The sequence below is a fragment of the Acomys minous genome, assembly GCF_964271855.1.
Source record: "Acomys minous genome assembly, chromosome: 2".
Taxonomy (NCBI): Eukaryota; Metazoa; Chordata; class Mammalia; order Rodentia; family Muridae; genus Acomys; species Acomys minous.
The window spans coordinates 4,118,684-4,135,009 of record NC_140484.1 but is presented as its reverse complement, the minus strand read 5'-3'; the positions used below and the strand labels follow the sequence as shown (position 1 = coordinate 4,135,009).

Below are 16,326 nucleotides of genomic sequence, written 5' to 3'. Positions count from 1 at the left end.
ACTCTTCTAGTCATGAGACACTAACTGTGGTAAACTAGATGGGGTTTTAGGTTAGTGAGAATAGTCCCAGAGTGTAGAGGTTGGCAGTGTTCTAAGAGGGAAATGCCAAGATTAAGCCCTGGTCCCTCTACCAGTTTCCTATGTAGGAAACTGGAATTCCAGCTATGGCTGCCCCAAAGGAGATATATAGCTACCAGAGACTTGGGGATGGAGGGTAGAGAAGCATCTCTTCTCAGGGTCATTTTGGCCTCAGCTGCTCATGGGGAAATGCCCTTTCTGATCTCAAGTTCCATCTCTGAATGAAGCGGACATAAAGGAAAGTGGGTGGGTGGGGCAGGCAAAGGTGCCCACCAGGCAAGCCTGACAACCCCAGAACATACTCGGAGGAGGAAGGAGAGACCCAAATCACCACAGTTGTCCTCTACCTCAACACATGTGTCATGGCATGTATGTGCCCCATCCCCCATGTTTCTCTGTGTGTCTCTGTGTCTCCATGCCTCTCTGGTCTTCATCTCTCTCTCTCTCTCTCTCTCTCTCTCTCTCTCTCTCTCTCTCTCCATATATGTGTGTGTGTGTGTGTGTGTGTGTGTGTTCTGTGTGTCCGTGTGTATGTGTGTGCGCGTGTGTAGGCCAAAGGCTGCTGGGAAACCTTCCTCAATTGCTCTCTACCTTCTGTTTTTGGAAATTAGAAGCAGGAACCACGGAGGAGACTATTTACTGTCTTCCTCACCTGCCGGTCCTCAGCTGTATTTCTTACACAACTCAAGTTAACCAGCCCAGGGATGCTGCCACCCACCACTGCCTGGGCCCCTGCACGCCACTTGCCAAGAAGACCCAGAGACGGCCGCAGGCCAATCCGATCTACACAACTCCTCCACTGAGGTTCCCTCTTCCCTGTCACTCTAGGTTCTGCCATGTTGACAATAAAAACCAACCAGCACAACAGCCAAGCAGCCAGCCAGCCCTCCAAGCTACACTGTCTCTATCTGCAGATTGCCCTACAAACTAGGTTGTCTCGATTTGCAGTCAGCCCTCCAAGCTACGTCACTGTCCCTAGCTGTAGCCCGCCCTATAATATATGTTGTCTCTATTTTTTCAAAAGCACAGCAGTTGGGAGTGCCACAAAAGTCTTCACAATGCAAAGGACCACAGGGTAGTGACCATCTCTGGTGCATAAGGAGTCTGAGATTCTGACTGGGAGCACTTGCCACAGGAGAGCCAAGACTATAAAGTTGAGGCTGTGATGCCCCAGGCAGGCCTGCCACCTGACAGCTCCTGGCCCTGCACCCAGGGATGCCAAGCACCCTTCCAAAAGAGCACATTTGAAATTCAGTAAATCAGCTCAGTATGTCCTAGGACAGTGGGTATTAAATGAAGGGGCCAGTGGAACCTTCGAACAATAAGCCCATTCAACACAATCCTTTTTTCTGCCCCCATCTGGAACTTGAATACAGTTAACATGAATAAATTCTGCTGTATAAGAAGTGGAGGGGGGCACAAAAAGAGGGTAGAAGATGGGAGGGAATGGCAAGAGTCCAATTCACTAGTCTAACAGTTCCCCCAAACGCAAAGGATGTCAGCGTGAAGGGTTGGCCCTGAAGATGGGGCCCTAATCTGCACACAGGTGAGGCAGTACCTGGGGTCCGCTTACCCACATCCTCCTAGACCTCCCTTTATATACGCCAGCCCTCCAGGTGTTGTACTTAAGCCAGACGCAGACCCCAGAGGTTTCCCTCACTTGGTCTTTCTCAGAGGAGCCAGCGACAGCCAGACCTGATCCTATTTCCTGGGAAGTCTCACTCACCAGGAATAGGTACAAAAACATTTCTCAGTCACTACAACACCCTGCCCTGCTAACAAACTCAAGAGAGAAGGACTCTCCCAGAATGTCCAGGAGTTGGGCCAGAACTGCCTTTGGGGGTGACTGTGGTTTGAACACATCAGTGTTTAAGAAGAGGTATCTGTGTGACATCCTCCAGTGCAATTCACAGTTGAACATCATGTTGACCACATGGTTCCCTGGACAGACGTTCCATGGCTATCCGATACAATTACTTAATGAACATGAAAAGACGGGCCCCAACAAATTTCGCTCAAGAATAGGCAAATGCAACGTGCTTGGCATAGAAAAGGGATCCACGAAATAAGTATGGTGAAGACTAATAATTTAGCCCCTGCATCACAAGGCTCTGCCCTGCCCGGAGACATCTTCCACTTATCTGGGACTAAGTTCTGATATTTTGTTCTACCTTGCCTTCTTCCCCCTTCACATAAATCCTGATGATACTTGTCAGTGGAACTGTCAAAGCCTGAAAATCCACAAATAGTAAATTATTGTACAGCCTGGACACGCCATTCCAGTGCAAAGACAGAGATAGTGCCACGGGCATCATGGTGGAGTAACATGTGGCTAGCAGCAGAGCATTCAGGATGGATGGCCAGGGCTTCCTCACCCAGGGTTCTCCTGGGCTCATCTACTATTTGGCAATTAGGAGAACTGATTTTCTAATGAAAGGAAAACTTCCATCATCACGTGTCTTTTAGAGGATGTAGTCAGAGCCGAGTCTTTTGCTTCAAACCAGAATTCTGCTCTCCCTCCAGCACCACCATCAGCACCAAACCAAGACTCAGTTTTGACTGAGTTCCTGTAAGGACTCAGCGTCTTCATCACGCCCTCCATCTCACAGGCCATCGCCACAGTCTACAAGGGGCAGGGGGTGTGGTTTTGTTTACAAAAGCAGCAAATTGATTTGGAGCAAACTGATTTAAAAACAAAACAAAACAAAACACATAGAGGGATATACTGCCAAGACTTGACAGTGGGCCACAAGTAAGGGTACTCAAGGACATGCAATGTATTTCTAAAAGGCAGTTTTACCAAGGTATAACTTATACACAGAGGAAAACACAGCTGCCCTCTTACCTGGATAGTACACATAGCTCTCCAGCCCTCTGCCATGTTACCTTGAAAGCCATTCAGTCACAAAGGAGGTTGGTGTTCCATAATGCCTATTGCATCATATCCTATTATGGGATACCCTACCCCCCAGAGCAGCACTGATACCTACAGAACTGACTCACTTTCTCCGTAGGTAGTCTGGTCTTTTCTAGGAGGCTGTGTGAGCAAACTGAACACTGGAGGCTCCAGGACCTCTGTCCTCTTAGCATCCTGCAAACCATCAGAGGACAGTTACAACTACTTTGAGTCTCAGAACTTTCACTTTCTTTTTGAAGAGAGTAAACACTGGCTCACCTTTCTTGTGACAATTCAGAGAGGTCCACCAAGGTTTGAGGAAAGGGTGAGCCCCACCTCAGTTTTCCCAGGGCTAAGGGGTTTCCTGGGAGACGGGATTCCAGGTGGCAAGACCAAGAAATTCCAGGCAAACCAGAATGGCTGGTTGCTTGACTCGGGAAAGCCACTTCTGAGTGTAGACTGCCGCATCGTCCCATGGATTCTTCTGTGGCACAGCTGAGTGCTCTAGCTAACAGCTGGCTTTATTTCCTTGGTTTAATCCTGAGCAGAAGGCTTCTCTGCAGTCCAAGCGAGCTCAGGTCCCTCCACAAACTGCCCTGGAGCCTCTTAGAGGCCTTAAAGAACAGAGGGAATCTGAGCTTCTGTTGTTTCACCCTCACTTAGGTCCCAAAGAGACCTCTGACCTCAGGCGACCTGCCTCTGTCAGGAGTAAGGTGTGCATGGCTAGGACGGCTCTTCCTGCATGTCTGTGCATTATTCTCCACAGCTTCCATTTGTCAGAGTTTGAGCTTAGTTGCTTTGGAGATTAAGTGAAGAGAAAACGAGAACCAACCGACAGAACATCCGCGGATAGCTCAAAGCTCCTGCTGGGATTTATAGGTCTCTCCTGCATAAACTTACGGGGTCATCAGAGACAAGCAGGCAGGAGCAGGGTACAAGGCTGAGATGACAGAATCCTGTCTGTCTGTCCAGCTGGCATAGAAGACACAGATGGTGCCCTGGGAAGCAAGCACTTTGCCTGAGTGCTTCTAACACTACACACCACCAAAACTTTATGAAGGATGCACACAGCTGGAACCTAAGTTAACTGAGGACGCACACATATACCTCAAGGGCAGAACCTCATCACAGACATGGTGACATCTGTTCCCCTGACCAAACACAATCTCACCCTCTGCAAAATATTTACCAATGGTTCCTGGATTTATTCCACCAGGCTGCCTGGGAGTGGGTTAGTAATCAGTAGTTTACTCATACAGAAACAAGGCCCAGAGAGGTTAATCGACTTGCCCAAGGTCGCACAGCATGTTAGTGGCAAAAGGCAGATTAGAAGCTCCCGCCTGTGTGGCCAGGCCAGAGCCTGGCTCCATGGTATGACCCCAGCTCTCCATGATGGCATGGGCTGAGCCACGTGTGCATCCCTGGGAGCCTAGAGGCCAGGTGAGCTGCTGCAGAGGGCACAGGCAGGCTCATACTCACAAGCAGAGACCTGCAGGACTCTTCTCTGCACCACCAGACAGCAACACCCCCGTGCTGCAACAGACAGAGAAAGGGCTCAAGTCGCTGCAGGTGGGGGCGGCCAGGGAGCTTCCCTGCCCGCTTCCAGAACTTGGCTCAAAGACTTTGCTTCCTTTCCTTTTGTGAACCAGGTCTGCTGTTGGGAAGCAGGCCACAAGGCAGTGTGTGCTCTGTATATGACACTCATGGGTCCACTTGTTTGTCCTTAGTGTGTGCCTGGTGATGGGCCAAGGGCTGGGCATGCTCACTCTGAAGGCAGAGACAAAGCCCTGTCTTGACAGAGTGTAGCCTAGCAGGGAAAAATAGATCTGCATATCATTATAAGACCAAGTTGTGGCTCTATCCCTGGCCATGTATTGATGAGGCCTAAACTCATAAGAAGACTGAGAAGCTTTGTGAGTCCTAGACATGAGTGACACAGTAGCTTAACCCCTTCCTGGCATAAAGACACTGGGATGACTAGGACATTATTTTCAGGACCCTTTTCTAGCTAACTCTTCTATGAGGAAGTCTTTTAAAAACCTCGGCTCTCCACATCCCGTTGTTGCTGACCCTGTGCGGACTGCAGCACACCCTCTGTGGACTCAGTTGCCTCTCAAATGGAATGGACTCGTCTCCTATTTCAGACCCTGGCACTGGCCCTAACAATCTTTTGAGACATAGTGACATTCAAGTCCTTCAAAAATGAATTCCTTCCATACTTGGTAGCATTCTCTTTCCCAGCAACTCTGCAGCTCCCCTTCTCTGCACAGGAAATCGGTCTTATTTATAAGAATCACAATCCTGAACTGACCTTTGCTGGCGGGCCCATCCCCCCTCGCTCCACTCAGCACCCTCCCCCTTAAAGCTTTCTCAGTGGCCACAGAGCAGTGAGCCAGGCTGAGAGGCCACATGAGGGACACATGACAGCTGTTTTCCAGGTGGGGAAACTGAGGCCTGTCCAAGGAAGCTCAACATGCAGGTCACTGGGTTTCTGGGCTTCTGTGCTCTCCCCTCTGTCATCACTCTTTCTTCTCTGGTGGCGGCAACAGTGGCCTTCTCCCTAGCTCCAGAGGAGCCTCCCTCCCCTGAAGGACAGATGCCTTCTGAGGAGCATTTCCTGTCATTAAAGGGGTCTGGAGGAAGACCCGCACAGCTTTCTCAGCTTTGAAGCTCCTTGGCCCATGCTGGCCCTTTAAGTGTCCTGGAAGCAGGCCAGTTCCCAGGGATTCTGCCCCTCCAGGAGTTGGGAAGGGCCCAGAACTCCTGGCTCCTGGCTTTTCAGCACCAACACGACCTCTCCTGTTTTTTTTGTTTTTGTTTTTGTTTTTTCTGTTTTGAACCTTTTCACTGCCAGACTCCCACACAAAGAGCTTCAAAGGCAGTAGTGCTCAGAGTCAATCCCAAGGAGCAAACTCAGAGCTTGGGGCAAAGCATGGAGATTTTGACACTGTTTTGAAGAGTGTCTCCATGCCAGTTCAAAGCCTAAAGGTGAATCACCTCAGGCTCCTGCAGCTATCAGAAGAGACAGTGGGACAGCGAGGGGGCGTGCTCATTCTTCTCTCTGTACTTGCTTGCGTTTTTTTCACGTTGAGGATGGGTACTGAATTCCAGCTTGCTTTCTGTAGCCAGAGGTGTTCTCTCTCTCTCTCTTTCTCTCTCTCTCTCTCTCTCTCTCTCTCTTTCTCTCTCTCTCTCCATATATGTGTGTGTGTGTGTGTGTGTGTGTGTGTGTGTGTTCTGTGTGTCCGTGTGTATGTGTGTGCGCGTGTGTAGGCCAAAGGCTGCTGGGAAACCTTCCTCAATTGCTCTCTACCTTCTGTTTTTGGAAATTAGAAGCTGGTCTCGTGGGGACTTGGAACTTGCCAACTGAGCCACGCTGGCTGGCCAGCACACACTGCCATATCTGGCTTGTTAGGTGAGTGCTGGGGCTATGAACCCAGGTCCTCATGTTTGCATGGCAAGGATTTACCACCTGAACCACCTCCCTGGACCACTCCTCTATTTTTTTATATTTTGATGTTTTATACCTTTTTAGAGTAAATGTAATGCTCAGCTTTGGAGCACATTAGAGTCACCTGAAGACCTTTGAAAACTGCAGTTCCCAGCCTGTTACTCTAGACTTTTACATCAGTATGTCTGGTGGGGCCTAAACATCCATATCTTCCCAACACACACACACACACACACACACACACACACACACACACAGACACACGGACCACTGCTTGAGGGTCAAATACCAACAAGGAAAAAGCTGAGCTCTTAGACATGGAGAAACATAATCCCTTAAAGGGTACTATAAATTATCTATCCGCTTCATTTCCCCTAATTATTTTTTTTTTTCAGACCTTTCCTGACCATAGCTCTCAAGATTGCCCAACAAGCTCTGACCATGTTGCTCTCTGGACAGTAATTAGCACCTCCCCTCCTCTTCCTGTGTCATAAAGCCACCCAAGGAAGTGGTGACCAGACTGAAAGGCAGAGGCTATAGGAGAAGGAGCTACGCCTACAGCCCGTTTCTCCCACCTAAAATGAAGTCTGCATCTTCCAGCCAGGCCAGTTAGGATTCAAGTGTGATGCAACTCCAGGAAGCTGCGGCATGATGCTCCAAGTCCACAGATACAGTAGGTCAGTCACACTTGGCCCTGGACCCACTCGCCAGCTGGGAGAGCAATAGCAAGCAGGATCCTTGACTGCACGGGCTGAGGTCAGCCAATGGGCTCGCGCACAGTGATGCAGGATGCTCTTAGGAGAGTCATAAATATATAAACATCCAAGGATGGGAATCTTTTCAAGGCACCCTGTAGGACTTGGCGCGGAGTCCCGGACTCTTGTAGGGGCCTTACTCCTTATGCTACGCCAAGGAGACTCTCACGCAAGGTACAGGGGCTTCACCAGCTCTTAGGGCAACTTTCTGAAAAGCTCCGCCCCTCCGGGAAGGGACCCTCCCAAGCTCCCACAGGCCTTTGTTTTTGCTTGAGGAAGCCATGGTGATCTAGCAAAGGGTTAGAAAGGACTGGAAGAAAACTCTGGAAGATTTTTAGTATTAGATGTTTCAGCCATCCTTCAGCTGCCTTAAAACACTTAGCCCAGAGCCTAAAAACACAGGCTATTGTGCAGAGGGTGCACAGTCGATAACAGTTAGGCTGTGGACATGGGGAACATTGTTTGTCCTGCCATGACAGCTTTCCTTTAAGCCTTTCAAACGAGAGAGAACACTTCTGGACTCTGAAGACAACAATGAGCAATTCTCCCTATATGGGAAAGAGGGCTTAAAATTGGGAATATGAAAGTATTTTAAGTAAAAAAAAAATTGTCAGGTGCCATTAGTTTTTTTCCCCCCTCTGGTCAGTTTACTTAAGTTCCAAGAGCCCAGATAAATCTTGTTTTTCTATTTAACTTTCTCGTTTAAACCACTATACCTACCTTCTTCTGCAACTATTCAGTCTTATCTTTAAAATGTTGGTGTGTGTGTGTGTGTGTGTGTGTGTGTGTGTGTGTGTGTGGATGTGGGTGTGCATGAGTGTGTGTGTGCTGAAGATCAAGCCCTGGGTCTTGTACACAGGCAAGTTCTCTAACAGTGAGTTGTATGCCAAAACTTTACAAAGAGTGTAAAGGCCCCAGGCTCTGCCAAGCCCTGGCTCCAACCAGATTCTTGGTTTATCACAGACAGGAGTTCCCATTAATCGAGTTCCCAAAGCACAACTCATCTGCTTTTCCTGAGAACAGAGCCTGAAACTCCCTTGCCTGGGGGAGGAAGAGTGCCCCATCCCTCCCAGAAAACTTAGCAGCTCATAGCAGCATGACATCAGTAGGATGTGAAGTCACGTTTCCCCAGAGGCGAACTGAAGAAGGCTACTTGGATTCTCTTTTGCAATCCAGGTAATTCTCAAGTCTATCCACTCACGGATGGCTAACACACACATCGGTTCCCCAAACATAAACCTGACCTGACCTCAAACCAAGCTCCCTTCAGTTTGCTGGAAGCCCCTAACCAATCCTGGTGGAGGGAGAAAAAGATAAACTACGCAGATTTATCCTGTCAAGGGCCAATTCAGAAACTACACAACAACCTGGGCAGCAACCGGGGAGGGGTGTGGTGGGGGTGCACAGCCGCCCACCTGTTGCCTTTTCACTAACTTGAACCATTTTGATGCAACTTGGATCCTCAATTTGGGGCCAACATCTGCTTCAGATTCACAATCCCTGGAGCTGAGGGAACCTTGGAAGTCGGGTATTTCTCCAAGAGGAGACACCCAAGGCATCAGTCCACGCCCCCTCAAGGTCTCCTCCCTAAGGAGGAGGCCTAGCATGGAGCAGCACTTGTCATTTTATCCGAAGAGGTGCTGTGGCCTCCAGTGTTGGAAACAGCATGAGGGCAACTTCAGCTTTTCCCACACAAAACCGACCAGATTCCATAAGAACTCAGATAAGATCACCGGGTTAGACATGAGGGTGAGGCTCCAGTGAGAAGTCACTGAAACAACCGAACTTTGAGAAGTGATTTCCGTGGCGCCCATCCCCCACCCCACTGACCTAAGTGCCTTAACCATTGACAGGTGAATCTTGCCCTTTCGCCTCACTACTCACTAATGAACCAGTAGAGAAAACGCAAAAGGCAAAATACATTATGAGTTTAGGGACTAAAGCCTGTCGGCACAGGTCCCTCATGTGAATTCCACACATAAGCAACCTCAGAGGGAGGGAGGGCGAGATTCCTTGGGAATCTGAGCGTTCGCCTTATATCCCCTCCCAGAAGAAAATAAAAACAGAAGCTGAATTTCCTCTTGGACGTTTAGTCTAGGCAACCCCCGCCCCGAAAAGAAGTGAATGCAAGAGGCTTTTCCCAGGGGAAGGCATGTGGGTGCGCACCGAAATATCCGCTTCAGGGGCAGCACCTTGAACCCCTCTTTCAAAGGACCTACTATCCGAGGTTTCTGGACTCCAGCCCCGGGGCTCCAAAACCCTTCGGGCATATCCGGGCCGGCCCGCCCACCAGGGTTTGGCCAAGATCCCTGCCCAGCGCCAAATCCCTCAGCTGCCAGGACGCCTACAGGCGCGCCACCTGCTGAGTAGCTCACTGGGCTCCCAACCCACACCCCAACGCAGCTTGGGGGTGCGGGGTCCTCAGAAGGCACGGTGAGGCACCGTCACCAACTGGTGGAGAGCCTAACCTATTCAAGAACAGAATAGCAAGTCACCCCACCACATTAGGAGATTCCCTTACCACTGAACAAGTCTTTTCCAGGAATCTGAAAGAAACCCCTCAGCAAAGCGGCATCCATCCAAAGGACCTTACAACTCCCCCCTTTAACCCCGTGCAGCAGATGAAACTTTACTGGAACCCCTTCGACTGTAGACATCGTCCCCCTGCCCTCCCCACCCTCCCCCCGAGGGAAACTGGAGGCGACGGGATGTCTCTGGACACACCCTCGGTTCTCCAACAGGTGAGAAGCCTCACTTTGACCCCCAGGGGCCCAGGAATATCAAAGAGTGACGGTCCCACCCTAAGCCTACGACCCACCACCCAGTCCATGGCGCCTTGGTCTCAGCCTCTCCGGCTGCGGACCCTTGGGCGTAGGCAGCCAGTTCTAGTCACCTGGGTCCAGGCGACAAGCCGGGTCCTCCCCCGGGGCAAGTAGGTGCGCCCTGAGCCCTCACCTTTGTAGCGCTCCATCCTGAGCACGGCGTGCGCTGTCGGCGCTGCTGTCGGCTCCACGCAGAGCTCTCAGCTTGGGCTCCGAGCCCCTGCGGCGAGCTGGCCCCTCCCAGTGAGGTCACGCTGGCCGCCCGACCTCCCGGAGTGGCCGCCGCGCCCCTAGCCCTCCGAACTGGTCTCCACCCGGGCGAGCGGTCCTCGATCCGGCCGGAGACCTCCGCAGCAGATCCGGAGAGTCAGCGCTCGCGGTTTCACGCACCAAGCACTTCACTGGGCTCCCAGCCCCGGCCACAGATCGCTTCCTCCAAGTCGGCCCGAGGGCGGCGGCGCGAAGGAGAGAGTCTGGGACGTTCTCAAAGCCTGGGGGAGACTCCGGGACCAGAGAGCTCCCGTAGCTCTCCACCTAGATCTGTTTTCTCAAGGGCCGGGACTGCGAGCCCAATGCCGGGAGGAGGAGACTGAGGGCCAGCGGGGAGGTGGAGACGGGCCTAGAGCGCCCCCTGCTCGACTTGTCAAGCCAATGCGCCTATGTCCTGGGCCCTCCAGGCTGCGCCACTTGAGTGCAGAAGCCAAGCCCTAGCCCCACGCCAGCTCTCAGTCCACCTCCGTCTGCCTGGCACCTGTGAATCGCGCGCACTTTGGGGCTCAGGAAAGCATCTACGTGCAACCTGCTCCATGATCCCTGGTTTTAGGGGCGCCTGTAACCTAGGCTTTCCTTGGGATGGCTACAGTGTCTGGAGCCTCCACAGCAAGCTTGGACTTCCAGAAAAGATGGCACCTGTCCTGAGGTGCCATCTCTACTCTGCATTACCTCATCATCAACAGACACATTTTCTTTCTTTCTTTCTTTCTTTCTTTCTTTCTTTCTTTCTTTCTTTCTTTCACAGACACATTTTCATCCTTCTCTTTTGATACTGTCTCTTCAATCCTTCCAAACTCCTATATCCTCCCAAAAGATCCACGTTTTCTTTTAAACCTTTGGGTTTTCACTTTTAAAAACATACAATGTGCCAGATGCTTGGTTTCTTGACAAATTTCCCAACTTCCTGGAAGAAACACTTATGGAAGGTTGTTGTTTTCTGAGAGACTTCTTCATGCTTCCTTGGAGCAGTGGAGTCAGCGCTGGTGCCTGGAGACCTTCTTCCCAGCAATCTGCACAAATGCTTTTCCTAGTTACAGCAGCTGCTCACATGGACAGAGCCCTCCTCACCAGCCAAGAGCCTTGCTCGGGCCTGCAAAGCCTCAGCCTTTGAGTTTGCTCACTCACCCTGTAGTAGCAGGTCACTGTCTCTCTCCTGTAGTAAAAGAAACAAGCTTAGAGGGGTAGGGGACAGCCACATGGCTAGTCACACAGCTTGAAAGTCACAGCACAGGGAGGGACCCCATGGCTGCCTGCTTCCAAGTGTGTGTGTGTGTGTGTGTGTGTGTGTGTGTGTGTGTGTGTGTGTGTAAATCAGAGTCCCCCACATGCTACATGCACATGAACACACATGCAAGTGTACACACACACACACACACACACACACACACACACACACACACACACACACACGGAGTGGGTGGCAAGGGCAGGAAATAGTGTTCCACTGGCCTCCTGCACGGCGGGCCTTGAACAGGGCCAAGCATAGCTTGTTTCTGACTTTTGCTGTTCTCCTACTACCTCCCTCCTTCCCTCCCTCCCTCCCTCCCTCCCTCCCTCCCTCCCTCCATTCCTCCCTCCCTTTCCTTTCTTCCTCTTGCAAATGCCCAGCATGGCACACACCTCTGTTCTGTGGTGGTTCCAGACCGTTCTCAGCAGAGCCCTGGGTTTTCTCTGAAATGCTTGCCATTGGGAAAGAAACCTCCTCAAGTTTGTGGTTGCTGGTCACTCTTGGCCAGGTTTCAGCCTAGCCTGCTGAAGTCGGGTGGGCAGGTCCACACCCCACGCAGCAAGGCCTGTTTGAGCTAACCTTCTCACTGGAGTCTGAAGAAGGGCTGGCACTGGCTGATATCCCTAAGGCTAAAGGTCTCCACTCTACAAACGACAGAGCAAAGAGGTAGGGAGGCTTGCCCAGAGTCTTACAGAGCTAGGACACAAACCAAGCAAAACCCAGGCTTCCTGATTCCAACTCCTGTCCCCGTCAGACCCTTTAGTTAGGCTTTCCTGTGACATTAACTGGACAAGCGCTGTCCCCAGAAAATCCTCTGATACCTTCTCTTTCTGCCTAACAAGAAAGTATGGCACCCTCTTCCAAGCCAGCAAGCCTCCCCCATGTCTTGCCAAGGTCCATGACCTCTCCTTGTCTCTAAACCAGTATTACTCCCCCGAATCCTTTACACACACATACACACACACACACACACACACACACACACACACACACACACACATAGGAATAGTGTCCAAGTCGATCTAAAACTGGAGCTCTCAACCCTGTTCCAGAAGAAAGCTGAAATGGCAGAACCACCAACAGGAATGTCAGGCAGCCCTCCTTGTCCTCACCTAGGTGCCGCTTAACCTCTGCCCTTGGCAACTTTGCAACTCCGACAAACGAAAAGTCACCGGGTTTCCATCAGATGCCTGAAACCAAGAATTGTGCTGAACCCTGCTGTATCAAGCACCACTGATGTCCGGTGTGCCAACCAAGGCAGCCCTGGAGAGTAGCAAATACTGTGTGGACACACTGGAAAAAGAGGGCAGTACAGATCTGACTGGGATACAGTCTGACTGTAAGGACTCATCGTGCAGCTCAGAGTGGCATGATTTCTTGAACCTATGAATCACGTATTTCTGGAATTTTCCATCTAATATTGTCAGATCCTGGTTGACTAGAGAAAAATAAAACTGTTAAAAACTGAAACAAGTAAAGGAGTACTAAGCAAACATTAGCAGCAAAGATGCTGTTCGGCTGCCCTGCGTTTGAGCCAGTCTCATGTAACCAGGCTAGCCACGCACTTACTACGTAGCCTTAACGCCTGATCTCCTGCATCTGCCTCCCAAGTGCTACAACACCATACAAAGGTGCTTCTCCACCTGAGGGACTCAGGGGGGATCCAGCAAAAGGTGTGGCTTTACAAACCATATCCTGGATATGCGCACAACAACCCAGGAGGCACACATCACTTCCTCTCTCTTGTCAATGTAGGCAGCAGGTAACTTGGCCATGCACAGAGGCAGGCAGGGGCCAGGCAGTCACACCAAGGCACGGCTTCTGCAGTAGTGCTCCCCCAGGCTGCAGTTCACAACTTCGCTCTACTTGTTCTTTCCCAGCAGCTCAGAGCCACCCCACTGGGAGCTGGAGAGAAGGCCCCCAATTAGGAGCACTGGCTGCTCCTCCAGAGTGCCAGGTTCAATTCCCAGCATGCACTCTGCAGCTCCCAACCATCTGTAACCCCAGCTCCAGGGGATCTGATGCCCCCTTCTGGCTTTTGCAGATACCAGGCATGCACGTGGCACACAGACATACACGCAGGCAAAGCACTCATACGGATAAAAATTTTAAAGATTAAAATAAAGACCTTAAAAGCCCCAAGTCCCTGCTCTTCCAACCTCACCATTCCTCAGTCCTCCTCCATGGTCCTTCCAAGCCGGCTGACCCCACTCACTGTAAACTCTCCCCACATTTAAAAAGTATATTTTATTTGTTCATTTATGTACACGCTCATGTCTATGTAGGTGCCATCGCAGGCCAGAAGGTTCGGATCCCCTGAAGCTGAGTTACAGGCTGTTGTAGAGCCCTTGACATCATGCTAGGAGCAAACAGCAGGCACTTTTAACCACTGAGCCGTCTCTCCGGAAGGCCCTCCCGGCTGCTGTGTTGAAAGAACACGGCTCTCAGCACATATTCCATTCACACTATTAAATGAGGTGCTGGTTCTCCATAGCTGTGACAAATACTCAGGGAACCCATTTAAAAGCAGGGAAGATGTCTTTGACTGAGGGTTTCAGAGATGACAGCCCATTTGGCTGGTTCCATTGTTTCTGGGCCTTCAATGAAGAAGCATCAGCTCTGAAGGCCGCACTGGGACAGAGCCACTGTCCACTCTGGGACAGAGCCACTGGCTGCCATGCTGGGACAGAGCCACTGGCCGCGCTGGGACAGAGCCATTGGCTGCCATGCTGGGACAGAGCCACCGGCCACGCTGGGACAGAGCCACTGTCCACTCTGGGACAGGGCCACTGGCTGCCATGCTGGGACAGAGCCACTGGCTGCCATGTGGGACAGAGCCACTGGCTGCCATGTGGGACAGAGCCACCGGCCACGCTGGGACAGAGCCACCAGGCCGCGCTGGGACAGAGCCACTGGCCGTGCTGGGACAGAGCCACCGGCCACGCTGGGACAGAGCCACTGTCCACTCTGGGACAGGGCCACTGGCTGCCATGCTGGGACAGAGCCACTGGCCGCGCTGGGACAGAGCCATTGGCTGCCATGTGGGACAGAGCCACTGGCCACGCTGGGACAGAGCCACTGGCTGCCATGTGGGACAGAGCCACTGTCCACTCTGGGACAGGGCCACTGGCTGCCATGCTGGGACAGAGCCACTGTCCACTCTGGGACAGAGCCACTGGCTGCCATGTGGGACAGAGCCACTGGCCGCGCTGGGACAGAGCCATTGGCTGCCATGCTGGGACAGAGCCACCGGCCACGCTGGGACAGAGCCACTGGCTGCCATGTGGGACAGAGCCACCGGCCACGCTGGGACAGAGCCACCAGGCCGCGCTGGGACAGAGCCACCAGGCCGCGCTGGGACAGAGCCACTGGCCGTGCTGGGACAGGGCCACTGGCTGCCGTGCTGGGACAGAGCCACTGGCCGTGCTGGGACAGGGCCACTGGCTGCCGTGCTGGGACAGGGCCACTGGCTGCCGTGCTGGGACAGAGCCACTGGCTGCCGTGCTGGGACAGAGCCACTGGCTGCCGTGCTGGGACAGAGCCACTGGCCACGCTGGGACAGAGCCACTGGCCGTGCTGCACCTGGGAAGCAGAGAAACACAATGTGTTTGGGGCAGTTGGATCTACTTCCTCCAAGGAGGCCCGGCCTCCTCCCTTCCACCATTTCCCCAAAATGCCACCCTTTGTGATGGGGCGGGGTGGGGGGCGTTAGTTCACTAAGCCAGGCCCTTCCTGATCCCATTACCTAGCAGTGACTAGTTGCACCAGCTGGGCCCAGGCCGTCAGCATGAGTGCTGGACTTGGGGTGGCAGTTCATAAACAACCCGAAACAATGAATAAATGAATGAATATTTAGAGTTCCCGCCCCCATAGTAGGAAAAATAACACCCACGAAATGTCTTTGCTGGTTCAGTTGAGTGAGACAGGAAGGTACCAAGTCTGGCAGGGCACTGAGTGGGATAGGTGTAAAGGCTTTTTGGAGGATGTGGCATTTGAACCAAGACTTAGGAGAATGAATAATTTAAAAAAATTTTTTTCATTAGTCTGTGGAGGTGTTCAGTGTGTGCTCAAACCTGAGGTCCTGCACTCAAAGCCCCAGAACCCACATAAATGGAGGCTCAGGAGCACACGTCTTCAGTGAGATTGGCAGCACGGCAGGAGAGAAGCTGGAAGGCCAGACATGTGGCACAGGCAGCATGAACAACAAAGAGAGCCTGTCTCAGACAAGGTGGAAGGCTAGCACCGACAGCCCAGGTTAGCCTCTGACCTCCATGCGCACTGACCCACAGCTCACAGATGCCATTAGTTAGACCCTGCAGTTAATTTGGCATAAGATGACCATTTCTAGAATCTGGGTGGTTGAAAAAGCAGCATTCTTCATCTTAGACCGTAAAGAACACGGGGCAAGTCCACATCTTACAGTGTGACATTTGAAGAAACTGAGGCCTGAGTCTGAGGTAACGGGTGAGTGGTAGACACTTAACAGGTGGCACTTCTCAGACCACGTGCCTAAAGCATTCTACAATAAACAAATAAGTATTTCCTTCACAGACAACAGCAAAGGCTGAAAGGGAGAGTAGAGAAAGGGGGACGGACCAGGGGAGGCTGGAGGAAGCGCTCCCAGCATCCTGTGAGTTTGCTTCTGTGACTGCTGACTTAATGAGAAAAGAAAGACCAGGTTAGTGCCAGCCTGTGGACCTCACAGTGATGTCACCTCCAGAGGTGAGGATTGCAGACCGAGAAACTGGGGTGAGCGTGCGGCTTCCAGCTGTGCCTCTAAAAATCTTGAGCTCAGAAAACTACCTTTATTCTAGTAATGACTT

The 16,326-nt window shown here is 51.8% G+C and overlaps 1 protein-coding gene across 3 annotated transcripts in view; it reads right to left on the bottom strand.

Moving 5' to 3' along the window:
* The window catches only part of AFAP1L2 (actin filament associated protein 1 like 2), a 100,680-nt gene extending 90,100 nt beyond the window's left edge, over positions 1-10,580 (bottom strand). Inside the window, exons 1-2 of one of the 3 annotated variants that reach the window (XM_084762860.1) lie at positions 10,136-10,580; positions 4,454-4,507 (exon numbers count right to left, since the gene is read on the bottom strand). In XM_084762860.1, coding sequence (XP_084618986.1) covers positions 4,454-4,507; positions 10,136-10,151 — 70 coding nt within the window. In that variant the 5' untranslated portion in view covers positions 10,152-10,580. The remainder of the gene's footprint in view (positions 1-4,453; positions 4,508-10,135) is intronic. The other 2 variants (XM_084762858.1, XM_084762859.1) reach the window with 2 other exon arrangements.
* Positions 10,581-16,326: the final 5,746 nt, after the last annotated feature.